This window comes from Delphinus delphis, chromosome 10 (genome assembly GCF_949987515.2).
Source record: "Delphinus delphis chromosome 10, mDelDel1.2, whole genome shotgun sequence".
Lineage (NCBI taxonomy): Eukaryota > Metazoa > Chordata > Mammalia > Artiodactyla > Delphinidae > Delphinus > Delphinus delphis.
Window position 1 is genome coordinate 63,775,684 of NC_082692.2, and position 27,307 is coordinate 63,802,990.

The 27,307-nt window shown below is 58.6% G+C and overlaps 2 protein-coding genes across 5 annotated transcripts in view; one reads left to right on the forward strand and one right to left on the reverse strand.

Moving 5' to 3' along the window:
- PTPN23 (protein tyrosine phosphatase non-receptor type 23) overlaps nt 1-9,865 on the forward strand; it is a 41,175-nt gene extending 31,310 nt beyond the window's left edge. The window contains exons 3-25 of one of the 2 annotated variants that reach the window (XM_060022365.1): nt 1,097-1,224; nt 1,461-1,537; nt 2,155-2,204; nt 2,358-2,489; nt 2,732-2,812; nt 2,907-3,038; nt 3,123-3,170; nt 3,593-3,649; nt 3,777-3,835; nt 4,017-4,096; nt 4,211-4,325; nt 4,420-4,485; nt 4,857-5,002; nt 5,310-5,621; nt 5,702-5,856; nt 5,958-6,109; nt 6,197-6,376; nt 6,475-8,215; nt 8,292-8,476; nt 8,570-8,674; nt 8,750-8,888; nt 8,976-9,089; nt 9,170-9,865. In XM_060022365.1, the coding sequence (XP_059878348.1) occupies nt 1,097-1,224; nt 1,461-1,537; nt 2,155-2,204; nt 2,358-2,489; nt 2,732-2,812; nt 2,907-3,038; nt 3,123-3,170; nt 3,593-3,649; nt 3,777-3,835; nt 4,017-4,096; nt 4,211-4,325; nt 4,420-4,485; nt 4,857-5,002; nt 5,310-5,621; nt 5,702-5,856; nt 5,958-6,109; nt 6,197-6,376; nt 6,475-8,215; nt 8,292-8,476; nt 8,570-8,674; nt 8,750-8,888; nt 8,976-9,089; nt 9,170-9,649 (4,734 nt within the window). In that variant the 3' untranslated portion in view covers nt 9,650-9,865. The remainder of the gene's footprint in view (nt 1-1,096; nt 1,225-1,460; nt 1,538-2,154; nt 2,205-2,357; nt 2,490-2,731; nt 2,813-2,906; nt 3,039-3,122; nt 3,171-3,592; nt 3,650-3,776; nt 3,836-4,016; nt 4,097-4,210; nt 4,326-4,419; nt 4,486-4,856; nt 5,003-5,309; nt 5,622-5,701; nt 5,857-5,957; nt 6,110-6,196; nt 6,377-6,474; nt 8,216-8,291; nt 8,477-8,569; nt 8,675-8,749; nt 8,889-8,975; nt 9,090-9,169) is intronic. The other variant, XM_060022366.1, reaches the window with a different exon arrangement.
- A 312-nt stretch (nt 9,866-10,177) lies between these two features.
- The window catches only part of SCAP (SREBF chaperone), a 90,218-nt gene continuing 73,088 nt past the window's right edge, over nt 10,178-27,307 (reverse strand). Inside the window, exons 4-23 of one of the 3 annotated variants that reach the window (XM_060022369.1) lie at nt 23,936-24,093; nt 22,882-23,102; nt 22,591-22,696; nt 21,596-21,768; nt 21,072-21,198; nt 19,528-19,640; nt 18,415-18,509; nt 16,708-16,806; nt 16,328-16,546; nt 15,226-15,602; nt 14,498-14,686; nt 14,213-14,414; nt 14,009-14,124; nt 13,401-13,923; nt 13,237-13,322; nt 11,604-11,686; nt 11,331-11,497; nt 11,069-11,149; nt 10,673-10,879; nt 10,178-10,590 (exon numbers count right to left, since the gene is read on the reverse strand). In XM_060022369.1, coding sequence (XP_059878352.1) covers nt 10,345-10,590; nt 10,673-10,879; nt 11,069-11,149; nt 11,331-11,497; nt 11,604-11,686; nt 13,237-13,322; nt 13,401-13,923; nt 14,009-14,124; nt 14,213-14,414; nt 14,498-14,686; nt 15,226-15,602; nt 16,328-16,546; nt 16,708-16,806; nt 18,415-18,509; nt 19,528-19,640; nt 21,072-21,198; nt 21,596-21,768; nt 22,591-22,696; nt 22,882-23,102; nt 23,936-24,093 — 3,588 coding nt within the window. In that variant the 3' untranslated portion in view covers nt 10,178-10,344. Of the gene's footprint in view, nt 10,591-10,672; nt 10,880-11,068; nt 11,150-11,330; nt 11,498-11,603; nt 11,687-13,236; nt 13,927-14,008; nt 14,125-14,212; nt 14,415-14,497; nt 14,687-15,225; nt 15,603-16,327; nt 16,547-16,707; nt 16,807-18,414; nt 18,510-19,527; nt 19,641-21,071; nt 21,199-21,595; nt 21,769-22,590; nt 22,697-22,881; nt 23,103-23,935; nt 24,094-27,307 lie in introns of all 3 variants that reach the window. The other 2 variants (XM_060022368.1, XM_060022367.1) reach the window with 2 other exon arrangements.

Here is a 27,307-nt window from a genome sequence, read left to right on the forward strand (position 1 = left end):
GTGCTGAGCAGCATGCAGGATCTTAGTTCCCCCACCAGGGATCGAACCTGTGCCCCCAACCCCTGCATTGGGAGCGCAGAGTCTGAACCACTGCCCCACCAGGGAAGTCCCCTAGAGGATTTCTTCTAGCTGGTGCCCAGCAGCTCTCTACTGGGCCCCTCGGCTGCTGGAACCCTGGTGTGGGGCTCTCTGGTCGCTCCAGCAGGTGGGGTTAGGGTATGCACAGCGATTCTAGCCCCTCTACTCTTTGTGCGCCTGTTTCTTGGAGGGCATACTGTCTCTTCTTCCGTTTGTTTGAGCAGAGGGTTCACTTTGTTTTGTTTTTTCCCCAAATGGGACTAGCTTTATTGCTTACTATAAAAATTGAAAATTGTTCATATAAAAGAATACATAAGCAAAATAATATAAAGAATCAAATACGTCTCTGTATGCATGTATAGGATAAGATAAATTACTTAAACCCTACTATCCAGGGATAATCACTTAACTGTCTAGATTTTTTTCTCTCTGTTTATATACCTAGTTGATATCAATTTCCATATGATTTTATAAAAATGAAATTATGTTGCTCATCTGTTACATGCTTTTTTCCCCCCAACAATAAATGTGTTATGAACGTCTTAACATATCAGTAGAGATCCTTGTCTTCAGTTTTCATGGCTGCAGAGTATTCTCTTTTGTGGGTAGCCTTGACGTGATTTATTTAATCCTCTTTAATGGAAGTTTTGGTGGCATCCAGTATTTGGCCCTGTTAATGTTGTGATAAATATCCTTGCATGCTCATCCAAGCATTTGCTGTTCTGGATTTCTTACTGTATATTTTTAGATACAGAACTGTGGGTCAAACATTAAGTACATTTAAATTTTTAATGCATGTTTTAAACTGCCTCCTGGAAAAGTGGGAATGATTCAGTCCAACAGTCCTGGCTGGTAGGATGGTTGTTGAATGACTACAGGTAGCTGCGGGCTTCCTTTGGGTCCCTTAGACTGTGCAGTCCCCCAGCCCCGATTATTTCCTGGGCATTTGTGGGTGGACAGCCCTGCCTGTCTTCTACTCCAAATGACAGGAGGCCTGCTTCTCCCATTCATCCCCCAGAATGCTGTTCGTGTTCCACGGGACTTTGAGGGCTGCAGTGTCCTCCGCAAGTACCTGGGCCAGCTCCACTACCTGCAGAGTCGGGTCCCCATGGGCTCAGGCCAGGAGGCCGCTGTTTCTGTCACCTGGTGAGAGCTGGCAGGGCTGGGGGGAGCCTGGAGGTTGCCTGGGACAGCCCAGGGGTGTCTGGGCGGTGGGGATGCCCCTCTTCCCCCGCCCCCCGCTTTCTTTTCCTTGCTACACAGCATGGGGAGTGGCTTGGTGTGGTCTCCCCAGGCCTCCCTCCCATCCGACACTGCACTGGGGGTGGCGGGTCACTTCACCAGCTCCTTCACTTGAAATGACTGGGGTGGCCTGTCCACAGGACTGAGATCTTCTCAGGCAAGTCTGTGGCCCATGAAGACATCAAGTATGAGCAGGCCTGCATTCTCTACAACCTTGGTGAGCTACCTAACCCCTTCCCCATGGCCCTACCTCCCAGCCCTGCCCACCCCATCTCAGCTCAGCAGGAGGCCACAAGGGCAGTGGGCTGATGGAAGGAAGACACCTGGATTCTGACCCTCCCCCTGCCTTCCCACAGCTCTGCTGGTGCCTCTCTTCTGGCCCACAGGGAGCCAGCCTGCTGGGGAGAGGCTCTACTAGGCTGGCTGCCACATGGTGTTGCTAGTGTGCTCCGGCCCAGAGGGGTGGCCTCTCTTTTCTGACTGGACAGATCCCAGCCCCCCTTGTGGCTTGGGCTGCTTCCAGCAGGAGAACAAGGCTGGCCTAGACTGGCCTTGCCATCAACCCTGATGGCTCAGCCTCAGTCTGGGGAGCCCCGAGTCCTGTGTAGGCAATCCCTGAGGCTCTGAGACTGGACTCGTAGGCTGAGGGCTGTGGATGGCAGGAGCCCCTTCCCTTCCACCCCATCCCTGCCTGGTGCAGAGCCAGAGACCGAGACCCCATTTACTCCAGCTTTGGTGTCCTTGGACCAACTGCCCCAGACCCCTGTTGTCCTGATCATGGGTGACACCAGCAGCCCCAGGCTAGCCCTGACCCCGTGTTCTGTGCCTCCCTAGGGGCGCTGCACTCCATGCTGGGGGCCATGGACAAGCGCATGTCTGAGGAGGTGAGGAGGGTAGGAACAGTGGGTGGGTCGTAGGACAGAACCAGGGAGGGGTGCTGAGTGTTGTCAGCCTCCAGGGTGTGAATCCTGCCCTGTGGAGTGGACACAGGCAGCTCTGTGGCTCTGCTTCTGGCATCCTCCCCTGTTCTCTCCCAGGGCATGAAGGTCTCCTGCACTCACTTCCAGTGCGCAGCAGGTGCCTTTGCCTACCTGCGTGAGCACTTCCCTCATGCCTACAGCGTTGACATGAGCCGGCAGATCCTCACTCTCAATGTCAACCTCATGCTGGTGAGGAGACGCCCTTGTTGGGGCTGAGTTGAATCCAGGGCCGGGCACGGTTAGGGCTGGATCCTAGCAGTCCTGTGCACATGGCAGTAAGGGACAAACAGAGGCCTGGGCTTTGATCTTTTGAGCCCCAGGTGGATCAGGAGCAGGGCTGTGCTGCTTGGAGTGCGGGAGGCTGGGCGGAGAGGGCATCCGTGTGGTCTGTGCCAGTGAGGAATGGAGTGCATCTCCATCTGCTCTTCCAGGGCCAGGCTCAGGAGTGCCTTCTGGAGAAGTCCATGTTGGACAACAGGAAGAGCTTTCTGGTGGCTCGCATCAGTGCACAGGTAGGGACAGGGATCGACGGTGGCCCACAAGGGACTGATGCCAGGCTTTTGGTTTACTCCCGGTCCCCAACTATAGCCCTGTCCTGGCTTCTAGGTGGTGGATTACTACAAGGAGGCGTGCCGGGCCTTGGAGAACCCCGATACCGCCTCACTGCTGGGCCGGATCCAGAAGGACTGGAAGAAGCTGGTACAGATGAAGATCTACTACTTTGCGGCTGTGGCTCATGTGAGGGCACCGTGGCCACCAGGGCTGGGCTGGGCTGAGTTGCCGTAGCTCAGGAAGTAAGTAGTGACATCTCTTCTTTCCCAGTTGCACATGGGGAAGCAGGCTGAGGAGCAGCAGAAGTTCGGAGAGCGGGTGAGTGAGCCGTGGCGAGGAGGGGACTCTGGACTGGTCCCAGCCTTGTTAGTCAGATCCTCGTGGTGACCCTTCTTCTGTCTCTCACCCCCACATCCCTGGCTGCCCCCTCCCCACCACCGCTGTAGACCTGGTGTTCGTCATGTGTTGTCCCATCTGTGCAGCCTTCATCCCCAGGGGACGGAGGAGGCGCGCAGCAGGCTCTCCTCAGGGGATGGTTGGTGGGAGATGTAGGCTGTGGGGTGGAGCCGGAAGGTAGACGCTAAGCGTGGTGCCGTTGGCTGGGCTGGCGCGTGTCTACCTCCTCAGCTCCTTGTCTTCTGATGGGTCACCTGATGGCCAGACAGGCTTGGTGGGGGCTGGGGTGGCAGAAGGAGTAGGGTCCAAGCAGGGAAGGACGGACTGGTCTCTGTCCCCCGCAGGTTGCGTACTTCCAGAGTGCCCTGGACAAGCTCAATGAAGCCATCAAGCTGGCCAAGGTAAAGATGAGGAAGAGCCTGGCTGCCCCTCGGAGCCTGGGAAGACAAGGAGCAAGCCTGCTGGGGCTGAGGGGTGTCCTGGCACTGGCTGTGGTTGGCACTGAGCACCCCCATCCCTACCCTACAGGGCCAGCCTGACACTGTGCAAGATGCACTTCGCTTCACTATGGACGTCATTGGGGGAAAGTGAGTTTCTGGGGTTCGGGGTGGCCCTGGTTCCTTCTTGTTAGGAAGGGTCTTGGCCTTTCGCCTGCATCGTTGGGAGGAAGCCACCAGGGCCAGAGAATAGTGGCCCATGTGGGAGGCTAGGTCCTGGATCCCTGCTGATCACTCAAGACTCCCCATTCCTCCTTCTCCTGACCCCCAGATACAATTCTGCCAAGAAGGACAATGATTTCATCTACCATGAGGCTGTCCCAGCACTGGACACCCTTCAGCCTGTAAAAGGTCTGAAGCTGAGGGGAAGCCGAGGATCGGGGTAGGGGATGAAGATGGGACAGAAGAGAGGCAGTCGAGGTTCGAGTGGGCCTGGTCTCCACGATTCTTCCTCACCCCTCCCAGGTGCCCCCTTGGTGAAGCCCTTACCAGTGAACCCCACAGACCCAGCTGTTACGGGCCCTGACATCTTCACCAAACTGGTACCCATGGCTGCCCATGAAGCCTCGTCGCTGTACAGGTGGGCAGGATAGGCAGGCCCTATTAGCCCAGGGCGGGTTGGAATATCTCAACAGACATGGGCTTCCAGCAAATCGCTGTCACTTCTCCTGCAGTGAGGAGAAGGCCAAGCTGCTTCGGGAGATGATGGCCAAGATTGAGGACAAGAATGAGGTCCTGGAGTGAGTGCAGGGCTTGGGTGGGAGGCATGGAGGGTACACACCAGACCTCTGTGGGGTCCCCAGTGCTGCCTGCGACAGGGAGAGGAGTAAATGAAAGGTCTGTTGGCACCAGCAGGCCTCCTGGCTGCGCCCTCCCTGCCCAGGGCCTTGTATGCTAGATTTGTAAGTTGAGAGTCATGCATCTTGAGAGGAGGATGTCCCACTGTTTTCAGCAGTGCCCTGGGCATGTTCTGTGGTGGGAGTTGGGATGCTGATTTGTTGTCTGCTAGGACCTCAGACCTTGCTTCAGTGGTGGGAGCTTGCCCTAGTGGGCTTCTTGTGTAGCTGAGGGGTTGAGCCAGCACCCACCTGGTCCCGTTGCCCCTCGACAGCCAGTTCATGGATTCAATGCAGCTGGATCCTGAGACAGTGGACAACCTTGATGCCTACAGCCACATCCCACCCCAGCTCATGGAGAAGTGTGCAGCGCTCAGCGTCCGGCCCGACACTGTCAGGAACCTCGTCCAGTCCATGCAAGGTGAGTGAGGAGGAAAAGCAAGCAGGTGGAGGGCGGGAACGTGGGAGTCATCTGCTGCGGCCTTCTCTGTGTCCCTTGTTGACCGAGGATAGAGGTTTTCACCTCTCCCAGCACCTGTCAGAGCACCCGCTGCACACTTCAGTGAACTACCGCACCGTGTGCCCTCTGTCTGCCCTGCTCAGCCAGCACTGGGCTGCACACAAGCCTGACTGAGGGGGCGGTTCTGTCTCCTGGGGGATGGGCCAGATTGGATGCCTGGTCTGCCTGCCACAGGAGCTGACCCCGCCTCCTCTAAACATGCCCCCAGTGCTGTCAGGTGTGTTCACGGATGTGGAGGCCTCCCTGAAGGACATCAGGGACCTGCTGGAGGAGGATGAGCTGCTAGAGCAGAAGATGCAGGAGGCAGTGAGTCAGGCAGGGGCCAGCACGGCTGTCTCCAAGGCCGAGCTGGCAGAGGTGAGGCGAGAATGGGCCAAGTACATGGAGGTCCATGAGAAGGCCTCCTTCACCAACAGCGAGCTGCACCGTGCCATGAATCTGCATGTTGGCAACCTGCGCCTGCTCAGTGGGCCTCTGGACCAGGTCCGGGCTGCCCTGCCCACGCCAGCCCTCACCCCAGGTGAGCCCCCTTCCTGTCCCCATGGAGAGAGGCTTGGCGCTGGGGTTTTCTCTGGCCTCACTGACCACTGCCGCTCCCAGAGGACAAGGCAGTGCTGCAGAACCTGAAGCGCATCCTGGCCAAGGTGCAGGAGATGCGGGACCAGCGTGTGTCCCTGGAGCAGCAGCTGCGTGAGCTTATCCAGAAGGATGACATCACAGCGTCACTGGTTACCACAGACCACTCAGAGATAAAGGTGGGGCTGGGTGAGCAGTATGCAGGGGCTGACTCTAGGCTCCACCCTTAGGTGGTGAGGCCCTGAGTGTCTGTCCTCCACCCCCCAACACACTCCCTTAGAAGCTGTTTGAGGAGCAGCTGAAGAAGTATGATCAGCTGAGGGTGTACCTGGAGCAGAACCTGGCCGCCCAGGACAACATTCTCCGGGCACTGACAGAGGCCAACGTGCAGTACGCATCTGTGCGGCGGGTGCTCAGTGAACTGGACCAAAAGTCAGTGTCTGGCCCTGTGCCTCTACCCAGTCCTGCCCAGAGCTGGGCTCCAGTTACTCACCTCCTGCCGGCCCTTCTGCCTGCCAGGTGGAACTCCACGCTGCAGACCCTGGTGGCCTCCTATGAAGCCTATGAGGACCTGATGAAGAAGTCCCAGGAGGGCAAGGACTTCTATGCAGACCTAGAGAGCAAGGTGGCTGCTCTCCTCGAACGGGCACAGTCCACCTGCCAGGCCCGCGAGGCAGCCCGGCAGCAGCTCCTGGACAGGTGAGTGTGGCCCCGAGGCCGGGGTGCGGCTGCAGCCGAGACCGAGGTCGGGCTGAGGGGATGGTGTGGCTCCGCTTCTTCCCTACCTCATCCTACAGGGAGCTGAAGAAGAAGCCGCCACCACGGCCCACGGCCCCAAAGCCGCTGCTGCCCCGCAGGGAGGAGGGCGAGCCAGTGGAGGCCGGGGACCTGCCTGAGGAGCTGCGCAGCCTGCCCCCCGACACCTTCCTGGGGGCCGCTGTCCCACTCCACTTCCCGCCCGGCCCCTTCCCCAGCTCTGCAGGCCCAGGACCCCACTATCTCTCAGGCGCCTTACCGCCGGGTACCTACTCGGGCCCCGCCCAGATGTTGCAGCCCAGGGGCCCCCAGGCCCTAGGGCACCCTGTGGTGGCCATGGCACCTGGACCTGCTCTCTACACAGCCGGGGCCTACACACCAGAGCTGGGCCTCGTGCCGCGATCCTCGCCACAGCATGGCATGGTGAGCAGTCCCTATGGTGGGGTGGGGCCCGGGCCCACCCCACCAGCTGCAGGCCTGCCCTCAGCCCCACCTCCCCAGTTCTCGGGCCCTGAGTTGGCTGTGGGGATTCGGCCAGCCACCACCACAGTAGATAGCGTCCAGGCCCCCATCTCCAGCCACACGGCACCACGGCCAAACCCTGCCCCTGCTCCTCCCCGGCCCCGCTTTCCGGGGCCGCCCCCCCAGCCACTGCCCGTGCCCTACACCTACCCGATGGGGGCCAAGCCACCCCTCGCAGCTCCCCCAGCCCAGCACCACTTTTCTCCTGGGATGCCCACAGGTTTTTCAGCCCCGAGGACTGGGCCCCAGCCTCATCCCACACGAGCAGTGTTTGGGCCCCAGCCTCCCCAGCAGCCCCTTCCACTCCAGCATCCGCACCTCTTCCCACCCCAGCCTTCAGGACTGGTACCCCCACAGACCCCCTATCCCTTTGCTCCTCAGCCTGGTGTCCTGGGGCAGCCACCGCCCACCCTGCATACCCAGCTCTACCCAGGCCCCTCTCAGGACCCTCTGCCCCCCCACTCAGGGGTGCTGCCTTTCCCCAGCCCTGGGCCCCCTCAGCCTCCCCATCCCACCCTGGCATATGGTCCTGCCCCTTCCCCCAGACCCCTGGGCCCCCAGGCCCCCGCACTGTCCATTCGAGGCCCTCCGCCTGCCAGCCAGCCCGCCCCCACTCCCCACCTGGTGCCTTCGCCTGCCCCATCACCGGGGCCCGGCCCCGTCCCTCCTCGGCCCCCTGCAGCAGAGCCAGCCGTGTGTCTGCGCCGAGGCGCTGCGAGTGCGGATCTGCTCTCCTCCAGCCCTGAGAGTCAGCATGGAGGCGCTCAGCCTCCTGGGGGTGGGCAGCCCCTGCTGCAGCCTACTAAGGTGGATGCGGCTGAGGGCCGGCGGCCACAGGCCCTGCGGCTGATCGAGCAGGACCCCTATGAGCACCCGGAGAGGCTGCAGCAGTTGCAGCAGGAGCTGGAGGCCTTTCGGGGCCAGCTGGGCGATGCAGGGGCTCTGGACGCTATCTGGCGGGAGCTACAAGACGCACAGGAGCACGATGCCCGTGGCCGTTCCATCGCCATCGCCCGCTGCTACTCACTGAAGAACCGGCACCAGGATGTCATGCCCTACGACAGCAACCGTGTGGTGCTGCGCTCAGGCAAGGACGACTACATCAACGCCAGCCGCGTGGAGGGGCTCTCACCGTACTGCCCACCTTTGGTGGCCACCCAGGCCCCCCTGCCTGGTACAGCTGCCGACTTCTGGCTCATGGTGCATGAGCAGAAAGTGTCAGTCATTGTCATGCTCGTGTCTGAGGCCGAGATGGAAAAGGTGAGAGGGAGAGGTTGGGTGGGTGCCCAGAAGGGAAACTGGAAAACCAGCCCTAACTGCCCTGTTTGTCCTTCAGCAAAAGGTGGCTCGCTACTTCCCTACCGAGAGGGGCCAGCCCATGGTGCACGGTGCCCTGAGCTTGGCCCTGAGCAGTGTTCGCACCACCGAGACCCATGTGGAGCGGGTGCTGAGCCTGCAGTTCCGGGACCAGAGCCTCAAGCGCTCGCTCGTGCACCTCCACTTCCCCACATGGCCAGAGTTGTGCGTCTGCTGCCCTGGGCGGTGGTTGGGGGGCTGGGAGGGTGGTGCGGCCTTGGAGCAGGTCTGACTCAGAGACGCCACCCCACCCTGCAGAGGCCTGCCGGACAGCCCCAGCAATCTGCTGCACTTCATCCAGGAGGTACACGCTCATTACCTGCATCAGCGCCCCCTGCACACGCCTGTCGTCGTCCACTGCAGGTAGGTGTGGGTAGCTCCCGAGCGGCCCTTCTCTGGGGGCTCCTGGGCTGGCCTCACAGCCCCTTCCTGCCGCAGCTCCGGGGTGGGCCGCACAGGAGCCTTCGCGCTGCTCTACGCGGCTGTGCAGGAGGTGGAGGCTGGAAGTGGGATCCCTGAGCTGCCTCAGCTGGTGCGGCGCATGCGGCAGCAGAGGAAACACATGCTGCAGGAGAAGGTGAGGGCCCAGGCGGGAGCTGGGATGGGCCCTCCATCCTGGGTGACGGGCCCTGCCCGGCTGACCAGGCCCAATGCGCCCCTGCAGCTGCATCTCAGGTTCTGCCATGAGGCGGTGGTGAAACACGTGGAGCAGGTCCTGCAGCGCCACGGCATGCCCCTTCCGTGCAAGCCCTCGGCTGGCACCAGTGTCACACAGAAGGTGAGGGAGGGAGCCCCTGGGGGCTGCTGGGACTGACACTGCCTCGTGGACTCCATCTTCACCCACTCTTGTCTCCTCAGAATCACCTTCCTCAGGACTCCCAGGACCTGGTTCTCGGTGGGGATGTGCCCATCAGCTCCATCCAGGCCACTATCGCCAAGCTCAGCATCCGGCCTCCCGGGGGCTTGGATTTCCCGGCTGCCGGCCTGCCAGGCCCTGTAGAGCCCCCAGGCCTGCCGCCACCCAGCCTCCCAGAGTCCACCCAGCTCCCATCCTCCTCCCCACCCCCTCTCTCTTCACCCCTGCCTGAGGCCCCTCCGCCTGAGGAGGAGCAGCCGGTACCTGAGGTCCCCAGCCTGGGGCCCCCCTCGTCCTCCCTGGAGCTGCTGGCCTCCCTAACTCCTGAGGCCTTCTCTCTGGACAGCTCCTTGAGGGGAAAGCAGCGGATGAGCAAGCAGAACTTTCTGCAGGCCCATAACGGGCAGGGTCTGCGGGCTGCCCGGCCCACTGATGACCCCCTCAGCCTTCTGGATCCACTCTGGACACTCAACAAGACCTGAACAGGGTTTGCCTGCCTTGCACTACGTTGTCTCCCATGCCAGTCTGCCCCTCTTGAGGTGGGGCCTAGTCTTACTCCCATTCCTGCTGCCTTCAGCCCTGCCTGGCCCAGCCCACAGCTCTACAGGGTAGAGATGCATCACGGGTCTTGGGTCAGGTTCTGCTCCTTTGTGGGACCTGACATTTTCAGCTCTTTGCTGTTGAATAAACAAACCTGTTCTGTGGCCAGTGTCTCTGCTGAACGCTGCTCCCCGGGAGGTGGGGGGCTGGGCCCCAGCAGCACCACTTTTAGCGAGTGTGGAGGTGGAGGGGGTCACCTTGGTTTCCACACCTCTGAAGTGGTTAGGCAAGATGGCCTCTAGAGCTGGCTTGCTAAACTTCTCCAGCCTGTAAACTCTTCCTCTGACCTGTATGGCTTCTGGCAGGAGCTGCTCTGAGCTGAGAAAGGTCTAACCAAGTGCTGCACTTTAGGCACCGGGAGGGTGTAAATGATGCCAGAGCTCATCCAGGGGAAGACGCAAGTGGCTCACAAAGCCCCTGGCTGATGTGATTTTTAAAAAAAAGTTTAATATTACAGTCATGAGGCAGGACAGGACAGTTCAGAGGCAGCTTCCCAAAGATTCAGCTCTTCCCCCAGTCCAGGTCCAGCACATTGCCCCACAGAGCACCCCAGCCAGACGGGCAGGGAGGCCCACCCTCAGTCCAGCTTCTCCAGCACAGAGGGCACGTATACTAGGCTGAGCTCGCTGCCAAAGTTGCAGACAATGGCAGCATTGTCCAGCACCAGGATCTGGCGGGCCGGCTGGGCCTCACTGTTCTTCCCCAGGTAGACTGTCTGTAACAGGTCCCCGTAGTTTAGGTCCCAAAAGGAAACACAGCCCTGGCCGCCGGTCACCAGCAGGTTGTCTGAGATGACACCCAAGCTTGCACCACAGCCCAGGTCCTGGAGGCAAGGACAGGACAGGCTCGGTGTCTTGAATCCTTCCCTAAAATACCGAGAATCCCGTGGCCCCCAACATGCCTACCTGCTGAATGGAGTAGAGCCTGATGCCTGTGCTGCGGTCCCAGATGCTGATGAGGTCATCTAGGCCACTGCTGATGACACAGGAGGTGGTACAGGTGAGGGAGGTGACATCCCCACGGTGAGCGAACATGTGGCTGACCCGGCTGCCCGTCAGCACATCCCACAGGCAGATGGCCCCATCTTGTCCTCCACTGGCCAGCACCATGGTCTAAGGGAACAGGCACAGGAGAGCTGGTCACTGTGGTGAAACACCTCTGTCCACAAGGGTGGCTTAGTGCCCTGGTGGGTGGGAGCCCTCACTCTGCTTCACAGAGGCCCTTGGGGACCAGCTCCCAGGAGTTAGAAACAAGGGCTATGGGCCTGGCTTGGTACCCCGCACCCCACCCACGGCCCTCACCTGGTCAATGTACACAGTCGTGATGGCCCCTGAGTGGCCTTGCAGGGTGAAGAGGCAGCATGAGTCCTCCAGACGATACACCTGGGGCAGGAACAGGTATCAGATTCTGGTCTCTCTGGGATTTTCCAAATCACACTTTGGCCAGGAATTCCCTTCCACAGTTCATCCAGGACACCTCCAGCCACTCCCTGACTGACCCCATGTGCTCCCCACCCCCTGTGTTGGGCCACCCCAGTGCCCAAGAGATGGTGCCAACACTTACTCTCAGTGTGTGGTCCTGGCTCCCAGTCACGAGGCGCCCGGCAGCTGCCTTCAGGGCTGTGATGGGCTTCTGGTGTGCACAGGGCACCGTGTGGGTCAGGTGACAAGCCACTGCATCACTGCTGCTGTACATAGGGGATGTGGGGGAACTGCCCCGCCCCGGGGCCCCTGGGGATAACAGGCCAAGTGAGGGATCTCCGAGAAGACACCCTGCAGGCAGCCCCTCTGCTCCACCCACCAGGTGCAGGCACCAGCCCAGCCCAGGTCCCCTGACCTCGGAACTGCAGGGGGCTGAGAGCAGTGTGAGTCTCCAAGGAGAAGAAATCAAGGGAACCGTTGAGCCGGGCAGCCACAATCCTGGAAGAGAAGAGCGGCTGTCAGGTGGTTCTCCCTCAGAGCCCCCAGCTTTGGGGCTGAGCACCGCGGGCCCTTGACAGGCCCGTCCCACTGGTTCTGGGAACAGTGGAGCCATGAGGGACCGTGGCCGAGAGGGAAGCACAGGTGCTGGGGACCAGGTTGCAACTCCAATTATTAACCTCTGTGCCTCAGAGTCTTCATCTGTGAAATGGGAACAACTGTACCCACCTCACAGCGTGGTCATGAGGAGTAAATGAGCTAGTATGTGTAAAGTGGTACCTGGGGAACATCATGTAAGACTGGAAATTAAAAACAAACAAGGGGTATAGGCAGTCCCCCTCCACAGCCTGGAGCTAAAGGAAAGGCTTCAGGGGAAGAGAAGTAGGACGTAAGGTGGGGCCTATGTTTTACAGCCACAGAAGGTGTTGCTGTCTCCATCACAGAAAAGCAGCTTCGACCCCAGCACCACCTGCTCCATTTCTTTTTTCCACAAAGATTATTCTCCACTGCCCCTGATTCCTAGGCACAGGATGATGGGCAGAGATGGAGACATTTGCCCTGTGGCCCCAAAGCTTTGAAGTGAGTGGGGTTCAAAATCTTACTCCAGCAAAGGGCAATACACATCTTCACCTCTGCCCATAATCTGAAGGATCTATGGCAGAGATGGGGAAGGCACAGCACAGGGGTGGAGGGAGAGACCATGGAACTTTGGGGGTTGAGCTGAGACATGTGGGCTTTCCCTAAAATTCAAAAAAAAAAAAAAAACACACAGCAGGGGAGAATTTCCAAGCGTGGAGAACCCAGTGAACTTGGCCAGACTGCAGGGTAGGATGTTAGCTAAGTAAGGCCTGAGCAAGAAGCCTGGCAATGGCAGGAATGACAGCAGCAGCCAACAGAAACTGAGAGGTAAGAGCAAGGGGTATCCCCACCCCAAGAAAATGAGGCTCCAGCTTTAGCTTAGACGGTGGGGCCACAAACGGTCAGGGACCCTGCAAGGAAGAGCCAGCATGGGTCAGGCAGGTGAAGCGTTCAGCAAAGGCACCTAGTCATGGGTGAGGCCCAGGTTTCTCAGCCCAGAGGTGGGAGCTCAAGCCTGAGAAGCCGGGAATCCTCCTCTCCCAGGGAGTGTGTGATCGAGCCCTGGGAACACCCAGCCAACAGCCGTGCTGAGGAGGGAGGCGAGGACAGTGTCCAGCATCAAAGGGGAAGAAAAGACGGTTCTTCTGAAAATGCATTTTTCTGGAACTGAAAACCCAGGATACCTAGAAAGGTCAGTATTGACAGGCTACCTAGAGCAACTTTGACTTCAGAAGGGTGAGGAGAACTGCTCACTCTCCGTGTGCCAGGCCCTATTCTAAGTGCTTCCTACCTGTTAACTCTTGGAGCTGTCACCCTCCCACTGAGGTGGACTACCTGCTGTTCACAGGTGTGGGGCTTGGCACCGAGTAGGGAAGTCAAGTCACACACCAGTGAAGGGGAAGCAGGGCTCAAACCTCACAGTGTGCTGGGCTGTCTAGGGTTGAGGCAGGCATCCTAGCTAGCACTCGCACCTTTTGTCCAGGAAGACGAGGGCCGTGATGCCCGAGGAGACCTCCTCGCTGCTGCAGCGCAGAGTGCCCTCGATGGCGTCCCACACCTGCAGGCCCAGAGGCTGTGAGCACCTGCGAGCTAGGAGGGCCCACAAACCCCCTGCACAGACGTCCCCTCTGCCCACCTCCAGCCGGCCACTGCTCCGCCCCACCACGATGAGGCTGCCCTGCAGCTCCAGGCTCCAGATGGAGCCATCTGCGCTGGGGGCCCAGGCGAGGGAAGGGGAGCCCTTCTCGGGAGGAAAGCCCCCCTCGTCCTCAGGGGCCTGGGGCAGCGTGGGCCCGGGCGAGGGTGGGCGCAGGGCTGGTGTGTGGACGGGAGCCATTCCCTCCTCCTGGTACAGTCGCTGCACCAGGTGGCTGAAGTCATAGCCTGAGGAGGCCTGAGCACGGCGGCAGCCCGCCCGGTACCGGGGCTCGGGCTGAGCGGGCTCTAGGAGCTGTGGCTGCGCTGAGAAGTTGGTGTCGATCAAGCAGGTGAGGTCCGGCTGGTCCCCGAAGAGGGAAGTTGGCGGAGGGCCCCGGGGACGATGCCGTAGTGGAGGACTGTCCCCAGGCTCCTCTGGGCCACCCTTCCCACCGTCCGACAGCCGTTCCCAGCTCTCCTGAGCCTCCAACACGCTGCCAACACCACTGTCCTGGCGCTGCCTGCTGGGGGGTGGGGAGGGTGGGGTGAGGACAGTGGGGCACAGATGCAGGGCAGGGCATGGGTGGGAGGTGGGGGGGTACCTACCCCAGGTGTGGGATGCGAGTGAGGCAGTCTCCAGTCTGCGCGTCCCACACACACACGTGGCCTGCCAGGCAACAGCTCACCAGCAGCATCCCGTCACTGGCCAGACACTCGATGTCCTGCGGGAGCACAGCATGGACATGGGCACGGGCGCTGGTGTCTGCGCGGCCCAGGCCTCAGGCGCCCCCAGCTCCCGCCCGTGCTCACCATGAGGTGCCCGCGCAGCACCAGGGGCACAATCTCTGTCTCGGGTGGCGCGTAGCCGTAGTCATCACAGGGCAGCTCCCCACGCCGCCGCCGCCCGGGCCCCGAGCCGGGTTGCCCGTAGTTGCGAGGGCAGAGCACGCGGTATAGGCAGAGCAGCAGCAGCACGAGGACGATGCCCGAGGCCAAGCCGAGTGCTGCCACCCTGCGCCGGGCGGAGCCTGGTGAGGCGTGCCCCATCCCCCCCCCCCGTCCCTGCCAGCTGCCCCCCTCCCTTGTGGGCCTTACTTGTACAGGGTGATGTCTCTGTGCGCCTGCGCCGTGCCTGGCCCCTTGGGGCCGGCCTCCCAGAGCCCACCCTGCCCAGGCCGCGGCGGGGGCCAGGCACTGCGGCCGTCCTGAGGGTGCCGCCCCTCCAGGGCCTCCCTCGGGTTCAGGCGGAGCGTGACTGGGATGACAGGCAGCAGGCTGATGTACCTGGGGCCGGGCAGCGGGCAGCCTCAGCAGAGATGCCCTCGGAAGGGACCCCCCCTCCTGCTGCTGCCCCAGTCCCCCTCTCTGCTCTTCACACGGGACTCAGCTCAACCTGCCAGGCTCCAAGAACACCCTCTCAGGACAGTCTTCCCAGCATGGGCTGGGGCAGCAGAGGTAACGTCCCTCCCCAGCTCAGCTCTGGCACCCCAACCTTGGTCTGTCACAGAAACCGGCAGCCAAGCCATCACTGCCATGTCTGTCACCCATTGTGGCTCAGAGTGGGTGGAAGTGAGTGAGGTGCATCTCATTCTGGCCAAGTGGCTGACAGCAACCTATGACTTCCCAGAGCAGGGCCCCGGGCTACTCTTAGGTTGTGGATGCTTGGAGCCCTGGCTCCTACTTCACAACCTTAGGGGTGTTTATTTGAAAGGAAATGCAGAATTCAAACCAGAGGGTCTCCCTCCTAAAGGGAAGGGATGCTCTGGGGACAGTGAGCTGACATCACCAGGTGGGGAGGTGGAACCTGGCACAGCCCAACTCACCTCTTGGCCAGTGTGATGTTGTAGTAGCTGAAGAGCGTTGGCCAGTGGCGGAAGGACAACTTCCTCCAAAGTTCCTCATCCTCAGTCCCCCAGGTTACCTCTGGGGCTGGGCTATCATGGATGCCCTCAGCTGGAGCCCCAGGCTCGGGCAGCTCCCCTGGCAATGTCTGGTTCTCGGGTAACTTAGAGGCACCAGGTGGGAAGATGGAGAAGGCGGGGTCCGGGTGGCTGGCAGGCAGCACACCACTAGGCACAGGCATGGAAGCCAGGGCGCCCTCGCCCAGAGGGCTCTGCTCTGTCACCTGGGCAGTGAGGTATGTGCGCAGCCCTGCTGGGTCTGTGTACACCAGGATGCCAATCCAGACAACGGTGCCAGCCTGCAGTGGGGCATCGGGTGCTCAGCAGGACCTCTGGGAGGAACGGACAGCCCCAACCTGTGCTACCCTCCTGCCTTCCCAAGTCCTCCCACTATGACTGGGGGCCAACTGCCCTCCAGAGGGACCTAGTTCCCTTTCCATGGTCGGGGTTTGGGACTCCTGGCCTGGAAACAGAGGTGCACCCTTAGGTTTGTTACAGAACTTTCCCATCTCCAAACCCCATCTCAGCTTGGGCCAGAAAGCTGCTACCTTTCCCATGGTCAGCATGGCCAGAGGGACCAGCGGCATGACCTGCTCCACGGACACCACGGGTCCTAGTCCTCAGAGGGCCTCAGCCTCGCTGCCGTCTCACTTCAACTCCTTAGGAGAGGCCCACTGACCAGAGGCCAGCCCTGCTCCTTCTCCCCTCTGCCCAGCCCAGCATTTTCTGATGCCTGCACAGTGAACCCTGACTCAGGCAACCATGGTGGCTCCATCCCAGAGCACCCCGTCCTGGGTCACCCTGGGGAGACGACTCCTCTCCCTGCCAACCTCGGCTACCTCTCCAAAGATAGGCTTATCACCCCAGAAACCACCAGGGTCTGGGCAGGAGGGCAGAGTGGGTGGCTTCCCAAAGCCAGGCTTCAAGAGGCCATGAAGGCCTGAGGGGCACCCCCCACCTCCAAGGCAAATGCAAAATGCAAGAGGGACTTGAGCGCTGGCCCTCGGGCAGGGGTGGCAGGTACCATGATGAGGCGCTGTGCCAGGCGGGTTCGGGCCAGGAAGTAGACGACACGCAGCCTCTTGGGGAGCCGCAGGTTTCGGAAGGAGGACGGTTGCAGTGTGATGGTGTGGGGTGTGGACGGCCGCACAGCCAGCTGCCGCTCGAAGCGTGCTGGCCGCCCCGCTGGCTTAGCTGGGGGCAGGCAGGCCTCAGGAGGCAGCCGCTTGTTCAGGTCCGCTAGCTGTTGGGGGTGCAGTGGTCAGGGCCCAAAGCTGCTGTCCAGAGGCTGTCCGCAGGGGGCTGCTGCCCTGCCCGAGGCCTGCCCCTCTCTCACCCAGAGATCCCCTGAGCACAGCCAGGGATGCGGAGGAGGTGGGTGGGCAGGGCTCAGCCCAGTCCTACCTCCATCCGGCGAATGTCAATGGACAGGACAGTGGTGAAAAACAACATCTGAAGGAAGAAGTCAGACACCAGGCCCACGACGGCAAAAAGACAGAACTCCTGGAATTAAGCAGATGAGGGGACACCATGACCTCACGGCCCAGCACCCAGAGAACCAGTTCCGTGCCTGCAGGCACCTCGGAATCTGTAGGGCAGTTTCAGGCAAGGCACAGCAGAGAGAAAGAAAAGAGATGTTGGTAGTTCTGAAATCTGGGAGCGGCCAAGGAGGATAATGCAGCCGCTACCTCCCTCCCCACAAGGGGGCAGCAGAGACCTCCCCCCAACCCCCACACCTTTACCCAGAGAAGGCTGATGCCCGAACTTGGAGGTGAGGTGCCTTGACCCAACTTGGAAAGTTCTTTTTTTTTGGCTGTACGCGGGCCTCTCACTGCTGTGGCCCCTCCCGCTGCAGAGCACAGCCTCCGGACGCGCAGGGTCTGTTTACGGCCCAGCCGCTCCGTGGCATGTGGGATCCTCCCGGACCGGGGCACGAACCCGTGTCCCCTGCATCGGCAGGCGGACTCTCAACCACTGCGCCACCAGGGGAGCCCCAACTTGGAAAGTTCTGAGCCCCACCAGCCTGCTACCCAAAAAGCCCTCCCTGACTGAGCCCCTGGCCCTGCTCACGTGCCATGGACCGACACCTACCTAGAGCCCAGGCCTGGCCTGGTTTGGGGGCTCTCAGAAATATTCCTGGCCAGTGACCACACTGGACCAATGAAAGGAAGGGAAGAGCTCAGGGGGGAATTAATTCTGCCCTGAAACTGAAAAGGGGTGGTCTCTCTGCTCCCCAAGCCCTGTGGATAGATGGAATTTTCTCAGATTTAAGTTTTTCTCCCCTGCCCTTGTTGCGACCTCTGGCACATCACCATGGCTTCTACTCAAATGTGGGGTAAGACGAAGGATGGAGCACATGGTGGCACCGTGGTCATGTCAGCTCTAAAGTCCCAAGACTGCCCGTATCCTGCAGACGCCCTCTGGCAGGGGTGGGAGCCTGAGGCCCCTGTGGTCTCAGCTCATCCCCAAACCTCAGCAGGCCTGCATGCTGTCGGGGAAGGACAGGGAGGGGATGGCTCTTCACTCCCTTCGCACAACTTGTCCTGGAACCGGCAGCAACAGTCTGGGCTTCTGACTCAGTGTGGGTTCACCCCCACCTCTGCTCACAGCCCCACAGCTGGGCCAGGGCTCTGGGCAATGGCCGGTGGCCCTCCCAGGGTGCGGGCCATGTGTTCAGAGGCTGCAGGGGTGGGTCAGGGCTCGGGTCAGGAAAGGCAGGAAGGGCCCGGTTCAGGGGCCCCAGCGTGTTCTGAGAACTGGGAAACGAGGTCTGACTGGACTGCACAGCGGGCAGCCAGCCTCTGCTGCACCCACCAAGCCCCCTGCTGCCACTTGGGTGAATGAGAGACAGGCAGCGAGGGGCAAGGACAGGGTCAAAGGCAGAGGCTGCCAGGCTGGAAGCTCAATCCCGTGGCCCATTCTCGGCTCACTGAGTCCTCCTCCTGAACCAGCTATGCCAGGACCACCCTGTGCACGGTGACAGCCATCTTGCCAGCAGAGGGCCCACCTCATGGGTGAGGGTGGCAGTGTAGAGCGGGTGTGCCCCGCACAGCTGGGGAGACAGCAGCTGGCTCCATGCTCACCTAAGCTACAGCCCTGGAGGGGCCTTACCTGGATGGCAGGCACAAGGGTAAAGTAGCCAATGAGAATGATGCCCAGCTCTGTGGCCATGTTCTTCATGATGGACCAGCTCTCATTGCTTAGGCCTGCAGAGGACGACAACAGGACCATGGGGCCAGCACGTGACTGCTGTCCACTACGTGTCTGCACACAACCACATGGGGAGCCTTCTGAGGCAGCCATTCCACCAAAGCGCCCCAAGCCTCAGGACCCTGCCAGTGCCCGGGCTCCAAGGTGCTGCTGTCACAGCTGCTGCAGGGAAGGAGGGTTTGGAGGGTCCAGGGGAGAGCTACAACCATCAGAGGAAGGGAGAAGCAGGGTGTGAGTTGAGCAAACCCAAGAGGAGAACCAAGTGACCCCAAAGCTGGCACATCCAGCCTCACATGCTGTCCTCGTCGGGTGTGCATGGTCTGTCTGCACGTGGGAGCATGGCTCGAGAGACAGAGGAGGTCGCTGTGTGCTACCTCAGCCCCTCCCTGGGCCCCAGACTATCACACAGTCTCCTGTTTAAAGCTGAGCGCCTAGTGGACAGCGGCCATTTCCCCTAGTCTCCTCAGAACCCTACATCTAGTGCAGAGCCTGGCCTCTCACAGAAGCTCACAGAGGTTTGCTGATTGAACAGCCTGCCCCCAGCCCTGCTCCCACAGATAGGGGGTGAGGAGGACGAGGAGGTGCACGAGCTCAGACCTCCAGGCTCTTTTCTCGCTTTCGCCAGAACCCCAGATCCCCAGCTCCTGCCACGGAGGCCACAGGGGGCTTTCCTGACAGCTGTGGAGGCAGCGTCTCTGAGGTGACCAGCTTCAGGGGCCTGGGCCTCATGTGATGGAGTGAGGCAGGAGGAGAAAAGACCAGGTGCCAGCCTGACGAAGGGTCAAACATATGAGCCCCGCAGCAGAGTCTGGTTTGCTTTCTGACTGACACGTGAACCAGGACGAAGCACGGCCTGGTGACTCCACGGTTCCTCAGGGCTCATGCTAACAAGCTGCCGTGTGACGCTGGAGGCCACAGCAAGGGAGGCTCCTGGGCTCCCTGTTTCCTCAGCCGGAAGAGGTAGCATAGCCCCCCTCTCCTGCCCTAGTGCACCCCGCACTCCCCACCTGTTACCTTGGGCGATGCGCAGCTTCACCTCGAGGTCCACTGGGGTGGAGACCACTGACTTGGTGAGCACCAACACGTTCTCGAGCCCAATGACCACCACGAGGTAGGGGAAAATCTCACTGGGGACAGAGAGGGAGAGGGTGAGCAGAGTGCTGAGGAGGGCCCCTGACACACAGTGGGTTCTCAACGGGTTTGGGTCCCGGGGGGCTATGGGGTTGGCACCCTACAGTGGGGGCTGCTGAACGACTCGCACAGCACAAGACTGACCCCCCGTCCCAGGAGGGCCTCTGTCTGCACGGCTCTCAGCTTTCAGGCAGGCTTCGAAGCCGTGCGGGGAGAGAGCGACCACCCCCATCTCCATCCATCCAGCACGGCGGAGAGGGGCCCCTGGGCTGCCCAGCTGCCAGAGCACACCTCTCGGGGCCTCCCCACACCAGACTTCCACATTGGCCAGAGACCGCCCAGCCAAGTCATCAGGACTAAATGGAAGGGGGATGAGACCAGCCTAAAGCCCTACTCGCCTCTGTGGAGAAGCTGTGTTTGGAGACGAGCAATTGTTTCTAAAGAAAATTCTCCTAGCTCTCTGAGACCAGAGGCTCCCACTACCAGTAACGGTCTATGAGGGAAGTCTAGGCACAAAGAACACCAGCCGAGGCAAACCTCACTGGGGTCTCCACTGTAGAGCAGTGGAAGTGGGGGGTCTGAGGGCAGAGCAGACAGCTCTGGCGGGAGGGGGTGTTTAGCACCATCACCTTTAGGAAAGGAAGCAGTTCTGTGATCGAGGAAGGTAACAGAAAACACAAAATCGCTGTTCCTGAGACCAGTCTGACAAGCCAAGGCAGGGCACAGGCCAACTGGCAGTACTAACGGACAGGCAGGTGGGGCCCAGCAGAGCTGAGGAGACTGAAGCCCGAGGACACACCCAGGGAAGGGTTTTCAGACCACGTTTCAGAGAGAAATGGCAGGGAAAGCAAACCGTGGAAAGGTGACAAATTAGAATGTGTTTATGTCGTATGTCTTTTAAAAAGCTCACTCTAACGTTACCTATTTTATTAGGCATTTAAATGTTTTAATAGTAAGAAAGGAAGAAATGTCCCTTCCCTGTCACACCCATCTATGGCTTAAGCCATCAAGAAGCAATTTGCACGTGTATACATAATATACAAATACACACATACAAATCCATATACCCTATACAAACACACAATACATACCCATATATATATATGCATAAACACACACATATGCATATATAAATACCTATCCCATATACACACACAGAAAAATACACATGAACATACATACACACACACATAACTATATATGTATTATATGTAAATATAGATATACTTTGTATATACATATGTATGAACACAAATCAGATAACTTAAAAGAGGAAAAAAATGTACCTCTTAAATGCCAAAATAACCATGTGAGAATACGGGGTAACAGCAAGTGTCCAGTGCAGGGCAGGCCAAGTGCCCAGAGGTGCAAGGTCCTCCGGCCTGCGGTCCCACCCTGCCACCCAGTGGAGCCTGCTCGGGACCTACCCGCCGTTGAGGGTGGGCGTCAGGCCGAAGAGTGTGCAGAGCCCCACCGACATGAGCAGCGAGCTAAGCACTGTGACCACGGCGGCCAGAGCCAGCCCCCACTTGGACTTGACCATGTCGATCTTGCCTGGAGGGCAGAGAGGGTACATCAGGATAGCATCTCCCCAGAGCCTGGCACACACAGGCCCTTCTAAACTGAGCTCCTAGGAGGGGAGCATGCCCTGACAGTTGAGGAAGGGAAGGCCCCGGTTTGACCAAAGAAGGTATACACTTCCCAGTCTCAGGGGCATAGTGTGTCCTTTGGGAACCCTTACCCAAGATGGGACTTTTCTTGAGAAGTGAGAGGAGCCCTGGACCCACCCGAGCCCCTGAGACTCTGGGGGGGTGGTGAAGCCCCAGTTTTTGTAACCACCAAGTATGTTCTACATCTCTGCCTGGGCCACCTGCACAGGCAGGGAAGGGGGTGATCTGGAAATGCCCGTATTAGCTCAGACAAAGCCCCAGCCTCCTTGCCGTGGACCTACGCGTGGAGAAGTAGATGTAGGCAAACAAGATGATGTAGGTGGTCACAAGGGGGATGAGCTCAGCGATGCCAATCTCCTCCTTGAAGTGCACGTGGACCAGGCTCTCTGCCCGAAGGCTGCAGTTGGGGCTGGGGTGCAGGAGCATCAGGCGGGCCCGCAGGCTGCCCAGAAACCTGGTCATGGAGTGGGGTCGGGTAGATGGACTGTACCTCTTGGTCCAGGGGACAAAGACAATCCCTGAAAGGAAGGTCTGTCGGGGCTTCCCTCCTCCCCCTGTGTTGGAGGGAGCTTCTCTGTAGTGTCTAACCTTCCCTCCAGTCTCCAGGGTGGGGTGGTGGGGGGTTGGAAGAATTAAAACGTTGGCAAAGGTGTCTCAGGACCTCCCCCTCAGCACCCCATTCCCAACCGATCACCCTACTCCGACTGCCAAAGGCCCAGAACAGCCAATCAGCAGCATCCTACAGGACCTTGCTGGGAGCTATCTGCAGCAGTCTGCTGGGAAGGTTCTGAGGTCACATGGGGCTCAGTAGTAACCAGCTGGGGACCCCTACCCTAGGCTCAAGAGAGACCACTGGAGGCACCAGGACACTGAATGTGCCAGCCCTGCCTTCGTCCCTATTCTTTTTTTTTTGGCCATGCAGTGCAGAATGCAGGTCTTAGTTCCCCGACCAGGGATCAAACCCATGCCACCCCCGCCCCTGGAATTGGGAGTGCGGAGTCTTAACCACTGGACCACCAGGGAAGTCCCGGCGTCCCTTATTCTTTTTTTTTTTTTTTTTCTATCACCCCTTATTCTTAACCAGCTGTCAGGTCATCCCACTCAAGTGTCAGCAAACAGCACCCTTCAGCCTAAGGGATATCAACATTTCTACAGGAGGCCTGAGAACTCCAAGTTCCCAGGGGGCATTCTGGACACTCTAACCAGAACAAGTACTAGTCAAAGCCTCCTGTCATTCCACAGCCCCGTCAGGAGCCCTGAGCGTTGATGGCCTTACCTGGCATCATAGTGCTGGAAGACCAGGGTGATGGTATACGAGACCAGCCTCTTCCTGGTGTAAAGGCTCACTCCACTGTACTTTCCAGGGACACCGAACAGCAAGTCTGCAGACAGAACGCAGCAGGTGCTGACAAAGGAACGGCAGCTACTGTAGAGACACCAGGGCCCCTCTCCACCCCCATCTTTGGAAACTAGGGGTAACCCCTGATCTGCCAGAGCAGCCATCAAAGAGGACGTGGTGACCAACAGGCCCTCTGGCGGGTTCTCAAGGAACCTGCCCTGGGGGTACCTTTGAGCGTGGCCGAGGTCTGCAGGGTTTTAGGTTCGTGTTGATGGATGGTTCCGATGATGTCAGGATCAGCATGGAAGTGTTCCCGGTCATTCTGCCAGAAGTTCCCAGGGGACAGCAGCAGGCATCCGTGCTCGGGTAGGAGGTTCCGGAGCTTCCTGAGGCCTGGCAGCAGGTCGGTCACCTGCAGGCATACCTCCTCCAGGCTCCTGGTCCCGGAGCTGTGTGGGAGACAGGACGAGGCACCTGCTGTGTCTGCTAGCACAGGATAGGCCCACTGCGCTTACGAGGTCTCCTCCGTCATCAGGCTCCCAGATGCCTGGTATACCAAAGAGCCTGAGAACCAGGGCAGCAGGGGAAGTTCTTCCAGGTGGTCAACAACCAAACCATGTGGCTGTCTGACCTTCAAAGCGCATGTGGACCCCAAAAGCCCATCACCTCTGAGGAGAGGCAAGATCTGGGAGTGTGCACAGCCCCACTCACTAGAATACCTTGGCCAGTTCAGCAGGCAGAGGGGATAGGGTGAAAATCAAGGGCTTTGTCTTGTTCACCAAAATGCCTGTCAAAGCCCTCAGCTAACTAAAACCCAGCAGTGAGGCAGCTTACAAAGACAGCACACTCCAGAGAATCACTGGGGGGCGCGGATTTCAGAAGTGTACCCCCAGGGACAGCTTGCTTCTTGTCAGCATGGCCACCACCATGAGATTCACATCTCACAACCCCTAGGCAGTGGCCCTCTGGGTCACGAGTCCAACAGACCTCAGCTTGTCACAGGGTTGGCCCAGTGGATACCTAGTCTGTCTGAGACCTGGCAACAAAGCTCAGGGCTCTACCTGTGCCATCTGCACAGGTCCAAGGGGAACACAGCCACAGTGGACCCACAAGCATGCTGAGAAAAGCAAAGCGAGCCCACCCACCTCTTTCTCACTTGCTCACCTTCCACAGAGCTGGCTGGCTCAATGGACTTACACTGAGGGCTGCTCCCTCCCTTCAATACAGAGCTGGATCAGGGAGGCTGCGGTCCCAGGGAGGCTGCGGTCCCAGGGAGGGATACCTGTCTCTCAGCACATGGTTCCGGATCTCCTCCACCAGCTGGAATGCCCGGGAAAGAGGTGAGCGGAACACATCTACTGCCAGGAGGTTCTTGTGCCAGGGAGATACTGAAGACTTCACAAATATCTGCTGGATATAAGCCACCGGGGCACCCACGTACTGCGGAAGAAACGGGGGAGGGTTAGAAAGGTCAGCTCAGCACAAGAGGGAGAAACATGGCCCGTACTCAGGAAGGATTTACTGAGCACCTACTACGGGCAAAGCAATGCGGGGCCAACAGGACAGGCCTTCAAAAATAAAGATGTCCAAAGGGACTTCTTACCACTTAATGAACCACTTTCCTACACATTTTCCAATAGAATAGGGGTTGCCAAACTATGGCCACAGGCCATAAATTGAGCCTGGCACCTGTTTTTCTAAATAAAGTTTTCCTGGAACGCAGCCATACCCACCCCATTCTGCACTGTTCCGCTTTCATGCAACAATGAGAGGTGAGTGTTCACGACAGATGGCATGACCCACAAAACCTAAACAAAACCTGTATCTCTAGCCCTTGATGCAAAATGCCTGCTGACCCTGCAATAGGCCATAAGCTCCCCAAAGGGTGTAGCCTATCTTGCCGATCCTGGTTTGGCCACTTGCAGGTCACTGGTTTTTGAAGCTCAACAGACCCAGTTCTAAATCTCTACTCTCCAACTGTATGGCCTTGGAAATGTTTTTGACTTCTCTGGATTTTAATTTCCTCAGTGAAAGGGAGATAATGACATTCACCCTGCAGCATCACTACGATTTGCGCACAAGCACACGCACGCGCACACACACACACATAAACAGCGCATGCAGAGACTTAAGTGCCGATGGAAACACTAACAATAACAGGTGTGGCACATCGTCTCACTGACCCCCAAAACAGTCCTATGAGAAGCAAAGTGACTCTCTAGGGTTTCAGGACTCAAGAAGGATGGTGTGAGGATGCAAACCCAGGTCTCCTCGTTGAACACCACACTTTTCTCACTAGAACCTGCCATCTATCCTTAAAGAGCTAATATGCACTTAAGTGACAAAAGTGACACACATGTAATAGGCGAGGAATGACTTCCAGCGACGGATGTGTCAAGGAGCACCCCCAAAACAAGGTAATGGACTAGCTGCAGCAGAGTTATGGCCAGAGAGGAGCTGACTGGAAGCACGAGGTGGGGAAGGGTTGGTGGAAGAGGGGCAGTGAGGGCCTCTGAGGAGCAGCCTGGACAGCATAGAGGAGTCCTGGCAGGTAATAATGGAACTCACAGCAAAAATGAGAGGTGGCCAGGATGACACCTGACTGAGCTGTCTGGATTTTAACCAGTTGACAAACAAAAGCCCCTGACTATCTCTGAGAGGGAGGGGCAACCTGACAAAGCGGTGCTCTGGAGACCCCCCTAAAGTTAGGCTGTCATCCACCCAGAGACAGGGATGGTGTGCCCACAGGCGTGAGGCACTGTGAAGAGCAGGCTGCAGGAGCCGGGCCTGGCCGAGGGACGAGGGGACTGTCCTGAAGCCCGTGCTGCAATCAGGAACTCTGAAGGGCAGGTGTGTAGATGAAAGGAAGGCCATCTAGCCACTCAGTGATGCCATACTCCAGGCTATGGCACGAGCAAGGGTTAAGATGCTGATCACACACAGCAAGTTAACATCTCCTGGGCCCCTGAGCCCCTGGGCGCAAAGGAACAACCCCAGGTATCCATCTGAGCCTTTGTGAAGTGTGTATTTATGACAGGCTCTGGGGACAGAAGTCCTCACCCACTTAGTCTTCTGCAGCAGACTCAGCCCACTAGAAGCTGCCAGGAGGTAGAGAGGTACCTAGACAGAACTGACTGCCACAGGTCCTGACCCAAACATCAGCTCATCGACTCAACACACTACACAGGCCTGAGTGTGGACGGAGCTGCCCAGAGACCCACAGCTCTACAAGGAGAGCGATAATACCCAGGGGATCATCCTCAAACTCTGAACCTCTGTGAAGGACACAGCACATCACCCAGGTAGAGCTGGCACCGTGGAGCCTCCAGATCCAGGTCTGTTCCCACTGGGCACAAGGCTGTGACTCCGCACGTACCATCTCCTCTGCCCGTGGCCCTCGTCATATACTCCACCCCCACCCTTAGGCCCACTGAGCCTGTGCAACTGAACCTCTGGTTTCCAGGCAGGACAGCGTCTTGGCCCTCCAGTCCAAATCCAGCCCCCTTCCCACCCAGGACCATCCAGGCCACCATTTCAACAAAGTAACAACGAACATACTTCAGAACCAGAGCTCTCGTTCTGGGCTCTAGGGATGGCTCCAGGAGTTCTATGAGCACCCTGCTTAACTCATATTTCTTCTCAAAAGTGTATCTATTATTATCACTGTCATCATTTTTAGGGGAGAGGATCCATGGTTTTTTCATCAGATTTTCATAAGAATATGTAACCCCTATGCCCCAGACACCTCTTTTTCCTTTGACCTTCCACCAGCCCTGGGTAAAATCCACTGCTCATTTGTTTTCATTCATCAGCTGGTAAGCCTTACCAGACAAAAACCACGTAGAAGAGAGCCTACGGCACAGCCACGCTCTCCGGCCTTGGCTGGACCTCCCTCTGCTGGCCGGCTCTTATTCACCTCCCCGATTTCCAACTGAACTTTCCAAGCAGCTATTCCACATCTGTCCAGCTCTTTTCAAGATCTTGGATCAGTCATTTAATATGACTGTGTCAAACTCATCGTCCAATATATGTACCCTCAAACTCCCTCTCCTGGGCATCAAAATTTTCTTATGGTGGTTTACTTACAGGCATGAGCCTAACGCTTGTCATTCACTATCTTAGTTTGGGTTCCCCCAGCAGCAGGCCCTTAGACAAGTAGTTTCCTTGGGAGGTGGAGGAAACACAGGGAGGGGAGTAGGTACAGGAGCAGCGAAGGGAGGCAGCCCACAAAGGGTGTGCTACTGAGCAAGCATCCTCTGTGGATAACTGGATTTAGCTGAGTTATCCCACATAAAGGAAGACAGCTGAGGTTACATACCAACTCCTACAGTTACTGGCTGAGGGCTGCTCCTAGGGGGTGCGAATTCTCCAGCACCTCAGGCCTTCTGTACCAGAGATCCTTTGACAAATGAGATGTGGATACTGGTGGCTGGAAAGCAGGCAGGCACGAAAATGGTAGCAGGAGATGTGGGCAGGGCCTACCACTCACTGTGCTGGGCCCTATCATAATCCCTACTTGATACTCAAGTAAGAAGCAGACATGGAAACAGAGACAACACGAGGTATCCTAAGTGGGTGATGGAGAAAGCGTAAGGGCCAGTGGAGTAGTGATGCCCCTGAGTACAGAGGGAGGAGTGCTCACTAGATGGAGGCT